Below are 21,980 nucleotides of genomic sequence, written 5' to 3' on the forward strand. Positions count from 1 at the left end.
GCTGGTTTTGCCAGCAAAGAGTGGAAAAGGTCAGGCCAACCATTTGCTGGGATTATTAGTTAATAATCCTCTGGAGCTGCAGAGGGATGTGGAGAAAAGTGGAGGTGTTGGGGTGCTCAGAGAATGAAAATGGGTGCAGGGGGTTTGGTGCCTCACAGCTGCCTGGGGAATCTGAGCTTAGGGCAGATATTTTAAGTTTCTATCACAAAGTAAATGCAGAGTTTAGTTGTGAATTGAATCGAAACATGTAGATATTTGGGGTTTAACCAATTCTTTCCTGGAAAATCCAAAGTTTTCCTGCTCAATGAAGCACTGATTTAACAGCTGCATCACCTCTCAGTATACTAAGGGCAATACACATGCTTAGCAGAAAAAGTAGCCAAACTGTTTGGATACATTACTCTAGCTACAATGCCCTGCCTAATTTTGCCCTTTGCATGTTTTTTTGGGTTATATGAGGTTTATTAACATATTTGCCTGACACTTGCTTCCTACTCTCCACAAAACTGAGTTCTCTGAGAATGGCTGTACCAATGTTGGTTCACGTGAGCTGTTTTACTTTATGCAGCTCTTTCAAACGTGAACTGGTTTGAAACCAGTGGCTGAAACTGGGGGGGACATTTACAGCACCTGGAGGTGCTTCAGTACTGAACTCCACAGGCCTTGCACAGTGGGACAGTGACTCTGTCCCTCCTGATGAAACCCCTGAGCTCTGTGATAGCTCCAGTCAGGAAACTGCAGGACATACAGTGTGAATGCAAACATGCCACTTAGAAAGAGCAATTGCTTTGGCAGTTTCTAGCCACAGCTGAATGTTCCAAATAACAAAGAGCTTAAAAATTTCCTGTATGTCATGTGTTCCACCACATGCTTAGTAACTGGGAGAAATGGCCTTTAGCTGGAATTAGGAGTACAGATCTTGCTTTAAGAGAAGTCTGACAGAAAAAGGATTTGCTTCCCCAGAACTAGCAATTAGTTGTCCTTGACGAGTATAACAGAGAAAATTTTACTTGCAGACTTTCTGCTTTCAGATTTGAACTGAGGGCATGATTAAAAAAATAAATCCAGTCCTGAAAGCTGTGAAAGATTCTATAAATCCACCAAAACACCAGTGAACAATCTTCTGCCCCACCAAGCAGGCAGCCACAGACACACTAATCCCAACCCCCATACACACACTCTTGCTAATACAAGTGGGGTGCAGGACAGAGGCAGAGTCAGACATTTCCAATTGCATTAAATTGATTAATTATTCAATAATATGGCAAAAAGAGTAAGATGGGAACAGACAGGCAAAGGCTGGGGATATGCTGGGGTGGCTGGTGTTTCTCTTCTGCCCTGATGGGCTGCCCTGCAAAGTGCTTACCGGAATGCCTAGGGCTTTCAGAATATTCATTTTACACATCGGGCAGGTACGATGGTCCAGCAGCCAGGGGTCTACACAGGACTTGTGGAAAAGATGCCTGCAATGAAAACCAGGAGATCTTCATTCAAATGCACCACAGAACAATTCACCACTCAGTACCAGATGATTCTGAATTCCTTTAAGTGAGAATATTTCAACTGGTGCCACCTGTGACCTCTGCAAGGACTGCAGAACCAGGTCCTACACACAGAAAAGGATTCCTGCAGCAACTCAAGCATGTGCACATTTCAATGTGTTTGGAATAGAAGACATACATATTTAAAGACTTAGGGAAAATATGCAAAATGCACCAGCAAACCCCATATTCTTTAAATGTTAAAGGTTGTCAGTAAACAAAAGCTGCTTGCTGGTAAAGCTAAAAATCATCTTAGTTCTTCTTAATAGTTCTACAGACAAACCTGATTACACATAATTTAAATGTGAAGCCTTTGAGGGTCTAGTATTTTTCAGGATAGAGGCATAAAGAAATGAATTAGAAAAAAAAAATTTCATATAAACAGAAAAAACAGTACAATGCTTTAAAAAACATTCTCTCTGACTTCCCTGGTCTTTAGAAGCTTCCCATCAGAGAGAGCTCCTACACAATTCCCTGAAGGAATTGTTGCTAATCCTGTTCTGAGACTGAAGCAACCACCTGAGCTCTGTGGCTACTGGGCACCACCTTTCCTAGACATTAATCAGGTGGAGGAACTCAAAGCTTTTTATTTAGCTTTGCCTTTAACAAACTGATAATGCCTGTAGAGACCTTTAGTGTGTGTACCTGAGTGGCAGACCTTATTCTCTCTCTATTCTGTTACTGGGAATACTGGGAAACATTTCGTAACCCAGAGGGTGGCCAGGCACTGGAACAGGCAGCCCAGGGTGTCTGGAGGTATTTAGGATGTGTGGATGTGGCTCTTGGGGATATTCTTGGCAGTGCTGGGTCTATTGTTAGGCTTCAAAATCCTCAATATCTGTGTGATCCTGAGGCTCTGCCTGGGGCATGGCACATCCCAGTCTCTACGAGGAAATGCAATTTCTGAGAAAGCCAGGGCCACCCAATGCACCAAAGTAACTCTGAATATTGAACTGCTGCTTGTTCCCCTGAATGGGTCAGCAGATGTAAATTATTGCATTCCTGTGCTTTGTATCACTTCATACAACTGTGGGAAAGGGCAAACATACTCTTGGAAGTTCCATCAAGCCTAATTATATCAGTTGGCTGGGGTATCAAACCTCATTTGATCCTGTATGTCAACACGATTAATCAAATGAAGCATTGTCATATTTGAAGTTTAAGCCACTACTTTACTAAGGCTACTGAAATTTGCAGCTGTCCTTCCAAACAAGACCTGACCTAATGGATAACAACAAATGAACTGGAATTTGGTCTCTGTCCTGCTTAACATTTCCTTCCTTCTGTATTTAGGAGGAGCCTACTCAGCACATCAGCACAAGCACTGTGAATAGGTGAAAGCATAAAGATACAGTTCTTAGGCATGTGTAATTTTACATTTAAAAGTCTAACCAACAGATTTGCTTGAGTTTGTTAATTCACAGAGAGTACTGAAGGTCTATGTCTTGCCTTTCAGCTACATGAAATTATGATGAAATTCTTGTTAGTGATTGGTTTTCTTTAATTATATAATCAAATTCATAGATATGTTTATTGGCAAACACCTGAAGCACATTTGTGCCAAAATAATCAGTCTATTTACAAAACCTGAGATATTTATTAATCTCTCATAAAACAAAACAGATTTCCAAATTATGTTTTGAATAACAAATACATAGTTTCCATCGAGCCATTTTACCATAGACCAGAAAATCCCCTTTTGTTTTCAATTTCCACCTTTGAAAGCCTCAGTCAAACCAGGGTTCATATTAGAGAATTTAATGATGTTTGTTCATTATCAAAAGCTTGGAATTTTTTCATGCCTTAAAGACTTCAAAATCTGATGTTCAGTGTTCCTAAAGTTGGCTTCAAAAACAATATTCTAAAATAAATCCTAACAATGCCAAGTAATTTAAATACATGACAGATCTTGTCACTTTGCACTTCTCAATTCTAATTTAGCACAGTGTATTATGACTCCATTAATTTCAGATTTAATATGTACTACAGAAGAAACTTGATTATTTGACAGAAATCCACAGAACAATGGAATGCTACTGAAAATCAGATAAAGATTTGCCTTTTAAAATCTTTGTACTGCATTATACAATTAGAGCTCTTATAATAATTGTTTTGAACATGTAAACATTTGTGCAGAAAAGCAAGGTGGCAGGCTTTGCAGATTTGGATTTGAAAGTTTGTTAGGTATAGCACTATGTACATGTTTATGGCATTCAACAAATTGCAAATTGTTTTATGTTTCAAATGAAAGCAAAAAAGGCTCAGCATAAAGACAAGAGCAACTGCAGTATTTCAGTGTAACGTGGTAAGACAAAGATGTAAAAAGATCAAACTGCAACAAAACCCCCTCCCTTTGCAGTTCTGACTGATGCAGGTTTGAAATGGAAGGAGAGGACAGAGATCATGGATGATTTCAGAAGTAATGACCCATACAGGGACATAGTAAGAGATGTTTCAAGCTCAGGCTGAGGACATGGCTTGGACAATCAAAGTCAAAGACAGAAAAAAAAAATACAGTTTTTTTTTCCCTGTTGTGTGCAACCACATTCATTGCAAAACGATGTTGATTTGGATGGGTTGAAAAGTTTCTCAAAAGAAGGGCAATTCATTAGTTGACAGAGAAGAAGGCGAGATGTTGTCACAAGCTCACACAAAACGGGTTTTCATAAGGAAAGAAAACAACCACTCTGCACCTCTCCCAGGGATAAGAAGCACAATGGTGGTGTTGAAACTGCAGCAAGTGAGATCCAGGTTACAGAATAAGAAAGGCTTTGCCACAGTCAAGGTAATGAAGCCCTGCAATAAATTACCAGGGGAATTTGCAGTCTTCATCCTGGGAGACTGCAGAGTGTGTTGGAAAAAGCTGCCAAGAATGACGCGTGCGTGGCAGTGCCCCGTGCTGCTCCCCTGGGACCCTCCTGCACTCCCCTGTGCCTGCACATGGCTGTGCAAAGCCCACAGAGCACAAAGGAAAAGAACCTCCAAGTCCCAGAGCATCCCATTCACTATTAGCTAAAGAGCACTTCACTTTTTTTAACTAGACATTGGTTTCGTTTGAAATGTATTTATGTTTTCTTTAAAGATGCAATTTTAATCATACAAGAAAAAGAAATCATGTTGCACTCAGCCCAAAACAACAACAATAATAGTGATTATGATGATGATTTTAGTACAACTATTGTAAAGCACTCAGCTTGCCAACAGCTTTGAGAGGCTTTCTTCCCAGATTAAGGGAAACACTTCTCCTCTCACCTATGCAGAAAGAGAGAAACATCCCTCCTAACCCTAAGTAAGAGCATCAGTTGCCTGGATTAGATGTAGGGTGAAGTGAAAGATTTAGAATTTTTGTGAGACACTGAGTAGCACTGTAGTATCCAACAGGAAGGTTTGAGATTTTGGGGGGTGCATGTACAGTATTATTTACTTCTGAGGAGGACAAAAGAAGGGAATGATGAGGCTGAGAGGAAGGAATCAAAGGGAAGAATGTGTGTGATGAAATAATTTTTACAGGAATCAAATAAAAAGAGAAAGCAGGAGTTAAAACTCTCTGGTATCACAGTTGTTCATGGAGTGAAGGTTCAGGGGAAAAGAACAAGCTGGAATGAGGTGAGAGAATGTGTTTATTGGTGAAAGAAATGAAACAGCAGAAAAAAGAACCTATGAGGCATTCAGCAGAGATAAAGTTAAAAGAAATGTCTTGCCTCTACACAGAAGTTCAGTAAAGTTAGTAAAAGTTTAGTAAAAGGCACACTCTGGGAGCAGCAGGACCAGTCCCTTCTCCAAAGCTAGAGCAGAAACTGGTGTTTTGAAGCTGGAGATGGAAGACAAGCAGAATGAAGCAGGGCTGTGACAAGAGATGTCACTCTGGGAACAACGCACTTGGTTACATCTGATCTTGTGTCAGTGCCCTCAAAGACAACTTCAGAGATGTTTGCTACCACTAAACACAAAACCAGCTGCAAGCCAATGCTTTTCACTTTTACCACGTGTCATTCCTTATTTATTTCATACACTCTGTAGAGTGAAGTTTATTACTACAGTCAGTTGTGGGAGCTGCCTGACGAAGACAGAGAGGAAGAGGCACAAGTTCACTTGGAATTCTCCTCGAGCTTTCCAGAGTGGGGAACACAAAAACAGCTATCCCAGTACCAGCAGGAAAGAGAGATCATTTGGAAAAACAGCCCAAGTCCTAGTAAACATCCATCTATTTGACTTGAGAGCTCATCCACTGCGGTACTGGAGGTTTAATGAGGTTCCCATGTTAGAAACTGAACATGGCTTAATTGAGGATGCTGGAGCAGGAAAACTACAGAGTCCTAGGTCTTTACCAAGATACAACACTCTCCTACTCACTTCACAGAAACAGAAATTAATCCACTTTCTTTTTGTTTCTGATGAGGAGATGAGATAGAAAACAGCAGAAAGAATCAGGAGTTCCACTTCATGTTTCAGCAGCTCAAACCCTTGTGAGTACACAAAGCGCTGCCCTCGCAGTTTGTGCAGCAGGAAAGGCAGGGTTGGTGAAATAGCTGCTTGAAAAAGATCTCTGAGTTTTTATAATTCAGACTGCTAAGGCTCAAACTGTGGGTATTTTACCAGGCAGTTCTGCTACTGCTACCCTTTTAGCATGAGTCATTTTCTGGGCGACCTTTTAAGTCAGCCAAGAACTAAACACCACCTGTTAACTCTGTGTTCCCTCTTCAGTCTCCTTGATGCAACTCCACGGATGACAAAGGCTCATTGAATTATCAAGTGGGACTCAAGTGAAAGCTAAAGCTTAGACATTTATTTAAACTGTTGTAGATCTACCTCCAAACACTGCCTGTCTCTATCATGTAAAATTTCCAAGCTTTATTCTGCCTCCGCGCCAACGGGCTTGATGCCAAACCAAGGTCCGCATTTCTGGTAATTTCTCATTTTTCTTTGTATCTGTTTCATGAAGTGATGCATTTGTGTCTGCTTGTAGAAAAAAAATAAGAGTTCACATGCAATTTGTCATTGTGGGGGATTTACAGTAGGTCAAATGTATGATTAATCTGTTGCTTTGTGTTAGCCATTTAGTGATGGCAGTAAACAGATTTAATGAATCACATGAACTAACAAAAATGGACAGCTTGTAACATTCAAATATCTAGTAGAATACAACATAGAAGGAAAATAAATGAGTATTTTGGTTTCTCAAGCCAGTGAACATGACTCAGGAGAAGAACGACATTCTATAGAAAAAAATAAAATCTCTGCTCTGTATGTGCAGCACTTCAGATCTGTATTTCTAGGGAAATCAAACACTTGCTGTTGCTCTCCTAGGGGCGACTGAGCCTAAGAAATTTCCTAAGGAATTGATTTGGGGGCTGCTGTGGCCAGGGATCACCTTCAAGTCAGAGGCAAATTTTCCTAAGGCATTTACTCTAATTAACTGAACAATGTGGAAAACAGATGAATCAAAACTTTAGTTTAAAATGCTACTGGAGACTTTGTTATAGGCCCAGGTCAGACAACATTTCTGACTACCATACTAGACCCTCAGGGTCTCACCACCATCAACACTAGTTTCACTTCATGTTCAATAAAGAGGCATTTCAGTATCTTTACTAACAGATTTTGAACAGGCCAAAATAATAAACTCACCCTTCCCTCCCCAAATTCTCATGTAATCTCATCAGCATGAAACTGAGAGCAGAGACTGTCTTGAAGTAGAGATTATTAGAGCCAAAAGCACCTTCAATTTACCTGCAAGGCAATATCCTGACAACATCATTGGGCTTGTAGCCTTCGATACAAACAGCACAGTTATCAAAGTCTGGCTCAGTCTCCTACAGGAAAGAGAATATTAATCATATTCATTTTTTATATTGTTAGCTAATCTCTTCATATAAGAGCCTATGTGACAAAGTAAAACAGTCACTGAGGCAGATTGCAAATCCAGTAATGCATTTCAAAACCAACAAGTCAGATTTTCTGACATGTTTCCAGCTGGAAGCTTGCACTGGGAAGCATGCAGATTTAGTTAGCTTGTTTTAACTTTCAGAATTTTCTGCATTTTTAACTGAATCACCGTCTCTCCCCACCCTGTTCCATCCCTAACTCTCTCACCAGCACTCCTCCCCCACCCGAAGGACACAGGAGCTAAATAAGCAATTGGCATTTCTGTTCTGCCTCATTGTCCCAGAGGTCTGAAGGAATCCTCAGCACAGAGATTCATTTAGTAACAAGCATTTTGAAAAATTACCTTGTCACCTTTCCTGATCGTCCTGACTTGCAGCTTGCTGATTGCTTTCTTCGCAGCATCTCCAAGCCGGCGCTGCAACACAAAATTTCCTCTTAAGCAAAGAGCATCTCTTCATGCACAAATCAAAACTTTTCCTCCCTAGGCTTCTTAATGATTTAATACTTAATAATTTAGCTTTAATAATTTTGCTTCTTAATAATTAAGTACATGGAACAGGATAGTGTATAAATATAAACATAATAATTCATAATAAGGGCACAGTAGGTGTGCTACACTGCAGCAGTGCATACCAATGTAGATAACAAGTCCATTATTTGGTTATCCTATTTCTTCCCTCTCTTTTTAATGACACTTGTTAAAAAAAATACTGGGCAGTTTGCAGAGTTAACACTGAACTTTGTTCTTACACTGTTCCATAACCTGTTCACGATCTTCAGCAGGATACAACTTCTGAGAGCTGTTAATTTTTTAACCACAAAAACTCTTGTCCTTTTTCCTGCAATACAGAGTCTCCTACTTTGTAAATATGAGCTGGAAATGTGCAGTTTCTCCCAGGTAAAGCACTGTACAGTCCTGCAGTCACACCCTGTCCATCCATAACCATTTGCAGTTCTTTGCCTTTCCATCATTCCCTCCAGTGGACCATAAAGCGATTACCACGTGACGTTTCCGACTGTTCTCCGTATTTCCAAAACACTGTTACTGTGCTGGCAGGGTCACAGCCACCGGGATTAAAGCCTGTAATAACAGCCTGACACAAAACACCCTGTCCTCATGGACAGGGCTGCTCTTGAAGGGGCTGGGAGCGCTGTGGGGCAGCTCACACAGTCATGCTCAGCACCCTGTGCCACAGAGCTTGCTGCTGTATCTGCTCCAAGGACTTGGCTGCTCACTCGTGCTAAACCAACAAGGCAGTCTGCAGACAGCCTCACAGGCTGGAACAGCCTTTGGGAGGTCATGGACTCCCACCCCCTGCTCAAGGCTGGGTCAGCTTCAAAGTCAGAGCTGCGTTAGTCAAGTTTTGAATATCTCCAGGAAAGGAGATTTCACAACCTCTGTGGATAATTTGTTCCAGTGCTTAACCAATCTCGGTCTTTTTTCTTCTCTAAACATACTAATGGAATTTCCCTTGCTGGTAATTTGTGACCATTACCCTGTGCACTTCCAGGAAGAGGCTGATTCTGACTCCTCTCTGGCCACCCTTTCTGCAGCTGGAAGCAGAGCCCTTCCTGTCCTCTGCTCCCCACCCAGCACAGCAAGGTCCCTTCAACCCTCCTCAGATGCCGTGTGCTTCTGCCCACACCATCCTGGTGACCCTCCTTTGGGCACTTGCCATTTTTGCTATGCCTCTCTCATGGTTTCACACAGCAATGCCCACTCCAATGTCTTTATAACAGTTCATGATACAGCATGTTTAAATTTGCCACCAATAAATGACTCGAACTCTTCCCTTCCCCTCCTCTCCCCAGCCACATTTCCAGCCGTGTGTTGTTACAGAGGAGAGAGACTCAGGGCCTTTGGTGACTCAGAAGACATTCAACTTTCTGGGCTGGGAAACTCCTGTGCCAGAGTGCAGAGGGACCTGTCAGCAGGAAGGGTTTCCAGCTGGAAAGGGTGGGGAGCAAGAGGCCAAAAATGAAGGAAGCTCAAAGTAGTTTGTAAGTTGAGACCTAATCACTACACAGACATGACCAGTGAATTACCAATTAGATTCAACTAAAATCATTGGATTGGAGAGTAATTTTATTGGATTGGAAAGGCTGACAAAATGCATGCAATATTGAAAGCAGAGTGCAATTTCAGGTGAAAACAATCTTGGCTACCAGGAGATTTACATGTGAGCTTTCCACCAACTTGATTATTGCACATGAAGGAGTATTTTGTAGCTATTCAACATCTCTTGCTATGGTCCATTTTTCTCACAGTCTCCCTTAAATAAAAAAATCAAATGAGAGTTGGAAACATTTCTTGTCAGCTATTTGGTTCTTTAATGTAAATCAAAGACAGACTGATAACATACAGCAAGACAAGAGATATTATGTCATGCTTCAGAAAGTGTTTGTGATCCCTTTTTATCATTAGTATTACTTCAATGAATGAAATGTCTCAGCTCTTGTTTGCACATTCTTGAAGGGGAAAGGACAAGATTAAAAACTCATGTACATCTTTGATCTGCTTGCTTTCATGTTTGCTTTCTCTTATCTATTACAAACAGCTAAGTTCATAACTCACATGTAAATGAGAGTAATTTAGATTTTGATAGAAGAGGAATTTCTTGGACTAAAGTCATACTTTCAAAGGATTCTCCCATTTGAATGCAAGGCACGCTATCAATAACCAATGATTTTTCCTAAAAGATAAGAGGCATTACAACAGTTTAAGGGTTTAAAGTGAGGCTTAGAGATTTACAGTCATAAATCTCATAATCTCATTAGCAAGGCTGCCACACTCAGTACTGGACTGGAAGGAGTTAAGCATATGAGCTGCAGTGGTCTTGAGGAGATGGCAGTGCTCATTAGAAAGGAAGGACAGTGGCATGGAAAGCAGCACTTCTGTGCTCCTGAGAAAGGACATGACTGCTGTGGAAGAGAAGTCACAGAATGTGCTTCTCCCTTAATGGCCTTCCTGAAGTGCCACCACCTTTGCAGGGAGATCCTCTTGTCCTTGTGCAGATGGGATCCATCACCAGCAGCAGAGATCAGACAGATCTATCCACAAAGTCTGCAGACTCCAGCATGGGAAGCATCTTCCCAAACTGCTTCCAAGACTGACATCCCTGTTCAGTGGCCCAAACCCTCATTCCAAGCCACAGCCACCAGTCCTCCTTCTCAGATAAATGCTCCACATGCTGGCAGTCACATAATAAAGATTAACCCAGGACACGCAAGATCCTCCTCAACTGCAGTGCAATCACCACGTGCTTTGGCTTTCATTATCCTGCAAAACTTCAGGAGCCCAACCAGTTTCAAAATGACTTTGTAGAAAAATTCCTTTGAAGAAGAAGCCATGGAAAGAAGGGACATGGAAGTCTGGCACTGAAACATCATCCCCTCTTCATTTTCCCAACTCACAAACAATAAAAAGAGAACTCTGCATTACTGGTGAAATGTGAATCTGACACACTGACAGGGTTGGGTTGTTGCTGTTTTTATGTCTGTGCCCTGGCTGTTACAGGCTGTAACATCAGGTCATATTTTGCTGAATTATTTCTGGAATTTAACTTGTCACTTAATTCAAAACTGCTTCTAATTAGCTCTGCAAAGTGATATTTCTTGATTCAAACAATTTCCACAGCCTTTTACAAACTCTCTCGACTCTCTCATCTTCAGGAGCCCTCCAGGAACAAGCTGTTGAGGAAAGAGATCTTGTACAAATCTATCCTCCTCATGTCGAAAGGATTCATTATCAGGGCAACTACCTACTTCCTGGACATCTTGTTAGGTGGGGAAATAGTTCAATCACGAGAATATTACTACCTATCTTCTACTTCCATATGTAATGTACAGTTGTCTGTGCTAGAGGTACCCTTAAAAATTAAATATATTAAAATAAACATTGATACCTAACCATGTTTGTAGCTGACACCCTGGCTGTAGGTGCACAAGCCCATACTGGAAGACAATTTGTGCTCTACTGCATTAATTCCCAGTCAATTTGGGATGAACAGGCCCTGGCACTCAGCAAGAATCTTTGAGATCCTGATTCTCCACTCATCAAAATCAGGCACCTAATTGGAGTAAGCTTTGTCTTCCTTCTGGCACGTGAATTTAGATTTTGCACACAGGATGAGAAAGAGTGTCCTGAAAATGTACTATGGACTGTGTGTCCAGGTTCCATCTCACTGTGGGGTCACAGGAAATGATTCCAGGAGAGTCTGCAGCCTTTCTAGCTGCCTCTCTCAGTAGCTGGGCTCATTGCTCTCTTGATGGATAATTAATCAGTCCATTTTGGATTTACTGCTTGCTCAGAAACTTACACCCAATGAAAGAAGGGAAGCAGGCCTGGAAAGGATTCACCAGATAGAGAAGGACTAGACAAAAGAGTTTATGAGGCTTGACAAAAGGATTTTATGATTTTAATCAAAAATCTGGGATCCCATCCTTGTGCTACATGAAAAAAAACCCCAGAACTTGATGGAAAACAGAGAGGAACCCTCATGGGAAGGGCAAGAGCAAGCTGAGCTCTTCTGAACTACCTACATCATATTCCATAGCCAGGACTAAAAGAAACAAAACTAAAAAGCTACAGGAACCCATTAACACAAATCATAGTGTTTGTTTGTATATTGTTACCATTTTTCATATGAAAAGAGCTAATAAAGAGATTATATGTCAGACAAAACTGTATGAAGAAAAGTGCATGAAGACTCTCTAAGTTGCCCCTTATTACTGCCCAGTTTTGCCCCCCAAATTAATAATATGTAATTACTTAGGAAGCATGCTACCTAATTTTTCTGAAGAACAGAACTAGTATAATAAGCAAGTTATTAAAACCCCTCCATAGGACAGCTGCTTGTGTACATGTTAGTCTCATTCAAACTTTGAGAAGAAAACATGGAAAAGGAAATATGTTTGAACATATAAACACATCAGTTTCAAACTGTAACACATCACCTGAATGAGCTTCTTATTTTGCTGAGTTTCATGTTTATGTACATCTATTTACACTGCCAAGCTGCCTGTATAATTACTTGATTGAAAGCACACTTACTCACACACACAAATTAGGCACGCGTGTGCTTTTGCAGACAAAGCATCTAAAAATTATCACAGCCGTTGCAGTCACAGCGAATCTGCTGCCAATGATGTTCAAATTCCAGCTGGGATCGTCTCATTCTTGCTATCCAAAATTTCAGACTGTATATTTAAAAGGAAAATATATTCTTTCTGTCTGTAAATACACAGCAGCTGCTCTCTATCTCAGAGGATGCCTGAATTTCAGTGGGGGAAGGCGAGGGATTCCTGCACGTCAAGTATTTGTTACAGAGTGTGTGGCAGTGCTTTTCTCCATGAGATGATTATTCATACTCTGAGTTTCACCTTTTCTGCAGAATAAGCAATGTAACCCTCCTGGCCTTGACAGTAATTTACTGAGGGTTCAGAAACCTCTCTGAATTACAGTGCATTTTTTTCCTTGCAGTAAAATGGTTGGGATTTCATACATTGATAACATTTTGTACTGTTCCATTAGAATGAAATGTAGAAGCCTCAGCTCCCCAGTTCTGCTGAGACAGTTGCATCCAGACAAGAAATTATCAAATTTATTACTATTGTTGATATTATTATTCACTGCTGAACTACCATAAAGATGGACAGTGCTTTACAAAACCACTGCTGCTGACTTCTCTTCAGCTCTATAGGCTTTTTATCTCTTCCAAGGGGTTTGGACAAGATGCCAAACCCCACAGCAATGTTTAATAACACTGGTGCCTATCACTACAGTCCTGTTCAGTGATTATTGTCAAACGAAGAGGGATATGTTTGTCTTTCTAGCCCAACACCCTTCTAGGGAAGCATTAGAGTGAGAATACTTTTTTCCTTTCTTTACTTATCATGAACCATTGCTTCACACACACATACCTGATGGTGTTTTAGTCTGCATTTTGATCTCAAGGGTCCTTAGTTATTGTTATGACATTGCTATGACATTTGGCTATATGTACCAAAACAATCTTTTCACAAATAAACATCACCTTTCTGCCTATTTTTTTATGTTTTGCATAAGGAAAAAAAATCCCATAATATACATACACTATTAATTTCTTTTTTTTTTTCTTGAATCCCATCTACATTGACAGAAGTCTTAGATTTCCCCAGCCACAATAATTTCTATATTCCTACTCTCTTCAATTTCTCGGATTTCCTTCTGGTTTTCTGTTTTCCCTAGATACCGACAATTTAACTGCCACAATGAATCCCATGGTGACTTTTTGGACACACAAACAGTTACTCTAGCCCTGCTCACCTGATTTCTGTCTCTGGCATTGGCGTAGCGGAATCTCTGGATGTAGTAGAAGACCAGCCACGCCAAGGAGATGATCATCAGCACGATGAAGGAGATGGACACGAACACCACCGAGGTCCTGCTGACGTACTTCTGCAGGTTGCGTGTCCCGATGGTGATGTACATCATCACAGTGATGTTCCTCTGCAGGAGGCTCACTATCTCTTTTCCTTTGGGTTCGGGAATCATTATTGCTACAACATCTTCTAAGCCTGTCAGACAGAGAGAGAAAAGGAACCTTCAGTAAAACTCGTGGTCACCAAAAGGCAATCATGGAATCACAGTTTCCTGAGTTGGAAGGGACTCACAAAGATGACTCAAGTCCAACTCCTGGCCCCATACAGGAAACCCCAAGAATTCCACCATGCACCTGAGGACTTTGTCCAAATGCTTCTTGAACTCTGTCAGGCTTGGTTCTGTGACCACTCCCCTGGGGAGCTGTTCCAGTGCCCAACCACCCTTTGGATGAAAAATCTTTTCTTAATATCCAACCTGAATCTCCCCTGACACAAGTTCACACCATTTCTTTGGGTCCCATCACTGCTCACTGGAGAGAAGAGATCAGTGCCTGCGCCTCTGCTTCCCCTCCTGATGAAGTTATAACTGCAGTGAGGTCTCTCCTCAGTCTCCTCCAGGCTGGACAGACCGAGTGACTTCAGCCACTCCTCACATGGCTTCTCCTCAAGGCCCTTCCCCATCCTCGTAGCCTCCTTTGGTCCCTCTCTAATGGTTTCGTGTCTTTTTTACCTTGTGGCACCCAAAGCTGCCCCCAGCACTGCAGGTGAGGCCGCCCCAGCTCAGAGCAGAGGGGACAGTCCCCTCCCTGCCCAGCTGGCCGTGCTGTGCTGGTGTCCCCAGGACAGGGCTGGCCCTCCTGGCTGCCCGGGCACTGCTGGCTCACCCTGAGCTGTCCATGGAGCCCCAGGGCCCCTGGCACAGCTCTGCTCTGCAGCCTCTCATTGCCCTCTGTCCCCGCAGCCAGGGCTGCCCATCGCAGGTGCACAGTCTGGCCCTTCACTTGTTGACCTTCCCATGGTTGGTGATTGCCCAGCCCTCTGATTTGTCCAGCTTTGGCAAAGCAGTAACAAAAAGCTGTGCCTTCTTCTGCTCTTCCCTGTTTACCAAGAGGGAAGTCAGACGGATTTCAGGGAGGTTTAACTGAAACCAGTTCCCCAGTGTGTTCCTGCATACTAATCTTGGTGAGATACGTAAACTGCATTCCATGGGTTGACACAAACACAGATTTCCAGCACCACTGAGGCTTTATCTGGATGATATTGCTGTAAACACTGCAGAGAGGCACACTGCATCCAACACTCCATGCACATTCATCACAGTCTGTTTTGCAGGGTCATGAGTCTGTCAGAGAAGCCCCTCCAAACTCTGCATTCAGATCAGAAACACTTTCAATCACAGATTCCCACAAGGTTTCACAACCGGAATGTGCCAAAGCATCAGGCTGGCAACCAAAGAGCAGCTCAGCATCTTCCCAGTGCTCCCCACAGCCCAAACCCATACAGAAACAGGGACTCTCTGCTGGGAGCTTGACTCTCCAACTGATAAAAGCTAAAAGTCAAGAGCACAGTTTAATTCCACAAATCACTGCCTCTGCAGCCAGATCAGCCCCTGGCACAGTGTGCAGCACGGCCGGGCAAGTCAGCACGGCTGAGGCAGCAAAATCCCACTAATGGGATGAAGCAGGGGCTCCTTCAGTCCTGCCAAGCCTTCTGTCATGACCCTGTGAGCTGGACCCTCCACCAATACAGCTATCCTGACTCCACACCAGTGTTCCTTTCTGTACAGCACTCTTTGATGTTGCCTGCATCACACATTGCTGAAACGATTTTCTTTTCAATTTTATGTCCCCTGCGTACATGAAATATACGGTCTGAAATTATCTGGGATTTGCCAGGTTGTTAAATGCCTTTTATGGCCTCTCAAATAAACTATCACCGCTTTACAGTTTGAAATTAGGGATATTCTGTTCTTTCACTTCATGAAACAAGCACGTAGACTATTTTTACACCTAAACTACGTTTTGCAATAGCCAATTGTTCTAAGCAGCTAAGGACAGACTGGGTGTATTGTAATGTAAAAATGTGCTAGGAACAACAGCAAATGAAATGATGACAAACTGGCATTTAGAAAGGTACAAACTCAAAGAGCTATGCTGCGGTGCAGCCTCAGAATTTCAGATGAAATCCCAGGAAATGGGCTGCCAGGCTGTTAACCCCATGGCTGTGGCAGGATGAGAAAGCTCTGTGTTCACAGGGACATTAACTGAGATGGGAAGGGATCACTTGGCCACAAATGGAGATGTGGGAGGGTGATTTTTATTTTGAACAGCATCCCTCTCCCTCCGGCCAAGCAGGAATCCAATGTGAGCTCCAGCAGTGCAGCACTGTATCCTCAAAGTCCAGCTCAGACAATTCTTCACTAAAAAAACCCTGAGGTGTAAACCAGGTTTTCAAATGGGTTTGGATGCTGAAGGCCATGAGGTGTTTGGCAGGACTTTGGATATACATCAGTACAGAGGGGATCAACAGCTTGGCCAAGTCAGGAGTTTTAGATATTTAGATATTTGATATTTAGATATTCCCATTATTGGAAAATCAACCTTGCTGCTGATACTCTTCTATAAAGCATTCTTGTTTTTCAGCTATTTCCCTTTATTTTTTTCTACCAAGACTCCACCATCAGCAGTCAAGAGAAATCTAGCCTTGCAACTCTTCTGATACCTATTTATTACAAAAGGCTAATGCAAACATTACCCTAATGGCCTAGGGAGAATTTGCCAAGTCTCAAAGTGCCTGAGAAGGGCACTGGTGCCATGCCAGTAATTTTCCTGCAGTCAAAAAGAAAAATTGTCTGGAGCAGAGCTTAGCTGTCCACATGGCTTCTTTTGTCCTTTTCCCTGTCTTTAAAAAAATTAAACTCATTCTACAGGAAAAAGCAAAGCACCAATTTCACACACAGCCAAAAAGAACCCACAGTGAAAAACTCCACAGCCAAAAATACTGAATTTAATCAACTTCGCCCAAAAGCCACCACTGTGTCCAATTGACTTACCCAGGACTGACCCTTGACATCATGGTCAGTACAACCTTGGACCATGGGTATCACCTGAAAGCTCATAAAAATGGAGACAAAGCTGTTTCCAGCAGAAAATACAGGTAGTATCTTAACTATTTAATTATATTGAATCTTGTAGGTCTGAAAAACTTTAACAATGTGTTTAATTATGTTTAATTAAATTACAGTTTATTTATCTTTAATATATTTCTGAACACAGAACACTAAGCAAATTGCCATGAATATATTCTAAATAAAACTGTTTCGAAATGCAAAGTAAAAGACATTATCTTGTTATTCCAAGAGGAAAGCAGCTGCTTTTATTTATTCAAACCCTTAAGATATTAAAATTTCAGGCTACCTGGTTATTTTCTTGGAAAACATTACCACTCGTAATGAAGAATTGTTGGAAAAAAATAACCAAAGCACTGACAAATAATAATCAGATTTTTAAAAATGTTTTACTGAGTTTATGATAATTTCTCCAAGACATTATAAAGAATGCTACTTATCAATCATGTCATTAGCTATGTTTTTAATATCCAATATGTTCATATTAGAAAGAAAAGAAAAAGAAAGTATTTTATCTTTTCTTCCTTTTTAAACAAAATATTTGTATCATCTCAGTTTCACATAAGCTCCAACATACCAAAAATTATGCAAATTAAAGAAAGGAAATAACATAATGAGACATCAGTGTTAGAGGTGCATTTTTATGCCCAAGTACACATTTGTTCAACAGATCTAAAAAAGAGAAAGGATCTAGTAACATGCACTGATGCTTCCCTGGCAAGTTAAATGCTACCACTGCCTTTCATTAAACACACCCACGGTGGGAACTGCACTTGTTCCCTAACACATTTCTTTTCTTTTTCTGGCCAACATTAATGCAGAGTTTGACATGAATTTTTAAGTAGCTGTCAGGATGAATCAGAGATTCATAAATCAAAGGTATTTTGAGCTGCAGTGAATGGATTTTATTTTTCTTCTTTTTTTTTGGCTAAGAAAACATTTAACATATCAGTGTTCTCTCCTAATGAGCCAATAACCAAACAAGCAAGGTAGAAATCACAGGCATTTGGGTGATTTAAGTAATTTTAACTTGCTGAAGTGTATCTGCCTTATTGAATATTTCTGGGTGCAGAGAATGCATGTTTTGGAAAAAAATGTGGAAAACCCTCTCCAAACCCACCCTCTCCATGGAGTACTGGCTATGGAAATACATTGCAGGAATGTTTTCATTCAAAACCTGCAGACTTCAAGGGTAACCATCTATTCACTAGTGACAGAGAAATGAAAGACTTCAGAGCAGTAACTGTGCCTTCTGCAGAAGAAATAAACAGGTTTTACATCCAGAGCATGTACATAAATGCTACACTTGGCTGCAGGCTGTGCTTGCAAACCTGAGATATTTCTTGATTTGCTCTGGGAGCTTCAGAGGTGACACTGAGCACAGTCCTGTCTCCTCCTCATTAGCAGTCAGGCCCAGCAGTGGCGGGGCTGCTCCTTTAATGCTTTGTCAGTTTTTGATGGAGGCTCTAAAATGTGGTCTTTCGGACATATTTTAGAACAGGCAGTTTAATTCATCATGCTTGGCAACAGCTAGAAGTCAGTCAGAGAAGTTAATTGAACTACATGAATAGAATTTCAATTTGGGAGGCATATAGAATATTCTCTCCAAGATATCCTAACAAGATATAAATGAAGACTTGTCTTATATTGCAGATCAAAATCAAGTAGTAAAGTGCTTACTTTTACAGATTTTGTCAGTGAAAATCCAAACACTTTTTGAGTTCAGAAACAGCCCTGAGATTGTTCAATCCAGTTCAGAGCCCAGGAACAAAAACCTCACAAGAAGGTGCAATAGCCTAAGCAACTCCTCCTTGCTTCTTGAAGAAATGATTTTGTCTTTAGGAATCCATTTCAGTACCATCCCAGCTGCAAAATGTGCCCTTGAACTACTATCTTCATAATTGCAACAAGGGTTTTAAGTCTTTAAGACCATCCAGTGAGAGCTCAATCTCAGTTCTTCTATTCTGTATGGTGCAATTATAAATTGATCAGAATAACAGCTGCTACCTGATTTTCTCCTTGGAAAACCCAACAACTTAGCTGTACATTATGTTTTTGTGAACTAAAAAAATACATTTGAAAATCAAAGCAATATCTTCAAAAACCTGGTTTCTAAGCTTCACCCAATTTGGGGAAGAAGAAGCATAATATTGCTTAAAATATGACCTAGACACTTATGTAGGCAAACAGGGAAACATCACATTACTGGTAAGAAATCAAAGTGGGTAAAAGGACAGTTCCCTGCAGGAACCTTTCCCTACTGGGCATTCACGGCATTGGTCTCAAATTGAAATATTAATAAATGATAATATAGGGAAAAAATTGGCAGGAGAAGTGCAATATACAGTAAGTGGCAGTAATACACAGTCAACACGTCATGTGTCACAGGTGAATGACTGCAGACTGTCACTTATAATCTCTTACATAAACTGCCTCGATGCCAGAGGACTGAAAGGACACCAATTTCTAATGAGGTTTCATAACAGATATGGGCAGCTACAGATCAGCTTGTCCAAAGTGATTCGGTGAGATTCCTCACCCAAGACTCTTCAGCCAAAAAGGTGGTTCTGAATAACATAGGATGGGCCTCACAGGAGAACACAAGGGGTTAAAACACAGGATCTAAGGGTTCAACACATCCAAGAGCAACCAGGTACAAAAACCATCTAGGGATCACAAGCTGCTGAAGGCTGGGAGCGCCGTTCTGCACAGGCAGGATTCAGTGTTTGTACCCCGAGCTCATTCTCTGCCCCAAGCAGCTCCTGCTCACTAACATGAGAAACACCACCTGGGACACACGGACCTTTGCTCTCAAACCACAGCTTTGTTTTCACACTAACTGGGAACTGAAAGTTTAACTCCCGTGGAGAGAAGAAATATTAATTCAAGTTGAGACACCAACACAACAGGGCCAAAGTCAGAGGTCTGATTATACCAAGAAGTCTCTGTCTAAGCTGAAACAGGGAAACCATCCCTGTTTCTGAGAGCAGTGATGAACAAGGAGGGACTGGGGCTGAGGCAGTCGGTGCCTCTTGCTTTTCAAAGACCCAGAGAGGGACTGGCCAAGGCAGAAGGGTGCATTTCTGATGTGGGACAGGAGGGTGGGCTGGTGGCTCTGAGCTCTGCACCACATGTGAATACCACATGTCAGCTTCCCCCACGGGGCATGAACACAGCACAAAGCAGAGGGAAGCAGCAGCAACACGTGAGGTGACTGCATCCTCCATCATCACACTTGGGTCCTGCACACGAGCCCAGCCACCTCCTCTCAGTGCCATCCCAGAGAGGCACTGCTGTCACCAAGGGCAAGGACTGGGCAGGTTTCAGGCAGGATTTCAGCCTGCAGTGTGGGAAAGCTGCAGAGCAGGACACCCAAGTCTTTGTCCACCCCTTTCTGCGATCCACAGGCACTGGCACCCCCGGGCACCCCTGCAGCAGCCCCTCTGCCCTCACACCCTGCTGGGTGGGGGAGACGCCAGCAGAACAGCAAAGCAGGAATGCTGCTGTTCCCTGCTCCCACTGCTAGAACTGAGGCTCACCAGCAGGCAGAGCAAACGCCCTTCCAGGGTGTCCAGCCTGAGAAGGAAAAATGCAGGGGAGGGCCAGAGGCAAAGCCAGCCTAACAGCACGGAGCCCTGTTTTTGTGAGCATCAAGCTACTGGAGTTATCAGAACACAAGATTTCACCATATCATATTTATTCCTTTTTTTACTCTAGAGCCCTTGCTTTGTGATGATGTAGGTGCTTTCATCTCCTCCCACCCACATTTCCAATTTGTTTTCTTTGTCTGTTATAAAACACAGAGATATTTCCTTCAACTTTCCCTCTCACTGATTTCCCACTTCTCCTTGGCACTGCTAGCACTGCCTTGGTCCTTCGCCCATCTTCCAAAACATTTAACTGTAAATCAAGTTTCCTTTAAAAGGCAACTGCAGCAACCATGGAGAGAGCAGTGACACCTTTCCCCTACAGCACTTTTCCCACTTGCAAAAGAAGGAAATTAGGAAATTCTTTTACGCAAACTATTTTTTTCCTTAGACAATCTTACTGCTATGAAACACTTGTCATTGCAGAAGCACAAGTATCTACTACGATAATTAATTAACACATAGAGAAAAAAGAGGCACTGATGTAAATGACTGACTACAGTATTTAAGTAAGGGATATAAAAATTTGCTATTCTGTCCTGAATTGGACAACAACAACCTCCAGCAGAGCTATTCTTGGTTCATTTCTTTTGATGCTAAATCCAGGAGAGGCAAGATACTTCTGACTGTGATCTTTCCTGTGAAAAGCAGCTTCAGACACTTTATTGCTGTTTAGGGACAAAGAAATTTCTGTTCATGCTTTTGTAATCAATGCTGATCTTGCCAAGGCTGTAAGAGCTCACAATATATTGACTTTCTCTAAATTTTATGCAGCAACTGCAGCAAAGGAAAAAGAAGTAAACAGCTACAAAGTTCACAAAATCAAATTCAGCATGGTAGCTGCATTTTTCCTGGGCTTCTATCCTACAGTGTCAGCTCATCAGTCTGCTGAACTAACCAATGCTAATGAACCAACGTAGTGATACTTATTCATACTTAATTACAGAACACAGGCTGTGCTTCAAGAGCTTTCCTTAGATCCCAACCCAACCCAAGGCACAAACTGTCGAGACACTTATCCAGGGTAGTACTTCATTATAATTGCTAAGCCTTTGTACTGAAGACCTCCTTAGAATTTTTCCTTGGTTTTTAAACAATATATATACTGCTAATGGCATATGCCACTTGTTTTCTGTATTGGAATTTGCACTGGGATGCTTATGGGGTTTTTTTAGGTACCAGGGGGCCAGACAGATTCCTTCATGCAGGCTTTACAGCTCAGCTATGCTCCAACTCAGACCAGAATATGCTACAGGGATGATTTATTAGTAAAATACAACCTTTTCAGGGTTCTGGCAAAACACACCCACTGTCTAAAGCAGAAGCTGCTCTGCTATTTTCAGTGGAATTATGCCAAAAGAAAATATGCCTTAAATAGCATCTTATGTATTCAGGGTAGAGTACAATGCAAACACA

The 21,980-nt window shown here is 41.7% G+C and overlaps 1 protein-coding gene across 1 annotated transcript in view; it reads right to left on the bottom strand.

The window, feature by feature from the left end:
* RNF150 (ring finger protein 150) overlaps positions 1 to 21,980 on the bottom strand; it is an 88,367-nt gene that overhangs the window by 20,769 nt on the left and 45,618 nt on the right. The window contains exons 2-5 of the mRNA XM_063414946.1: positions 13,735 to 13,985; positions 7,771 to 7,842; positions 7,272 to 7,354; positions 1,367 to 1,463 (exon numbers count right to left, since the gene is read on the bottom strand). Of these exons, the coding sequence (XP_063271016.1) occupies positions 1,367 to 1,463; positions 7,272 to 7,354; positions 7,771 to 7,842; positions 13,735 to 13,985 (503 nt within the window). The remainder of the gene's footprint in view (positions 1 to 1,366; positions 1,464 to 7,271; positions 7,355 to 7,770; positions 7,843 to 13,734; positions 13,986 to 21,980) is intronic.

The sequence above is a fragment of the Prinia subflava genome, chromosome 18 (assembly GCF_021018805.1).
Source record: "Prinia subflava isolate CZ2003 ecotype Zambia chromosome 18, Cam_Psub_1.2, whole genome shotgun sequence".
NCBI lineage: Eukaryota > Metazoa > Chordata > Aves > Passeriformes > Cisticolidae > Prinia > Prinia subflava.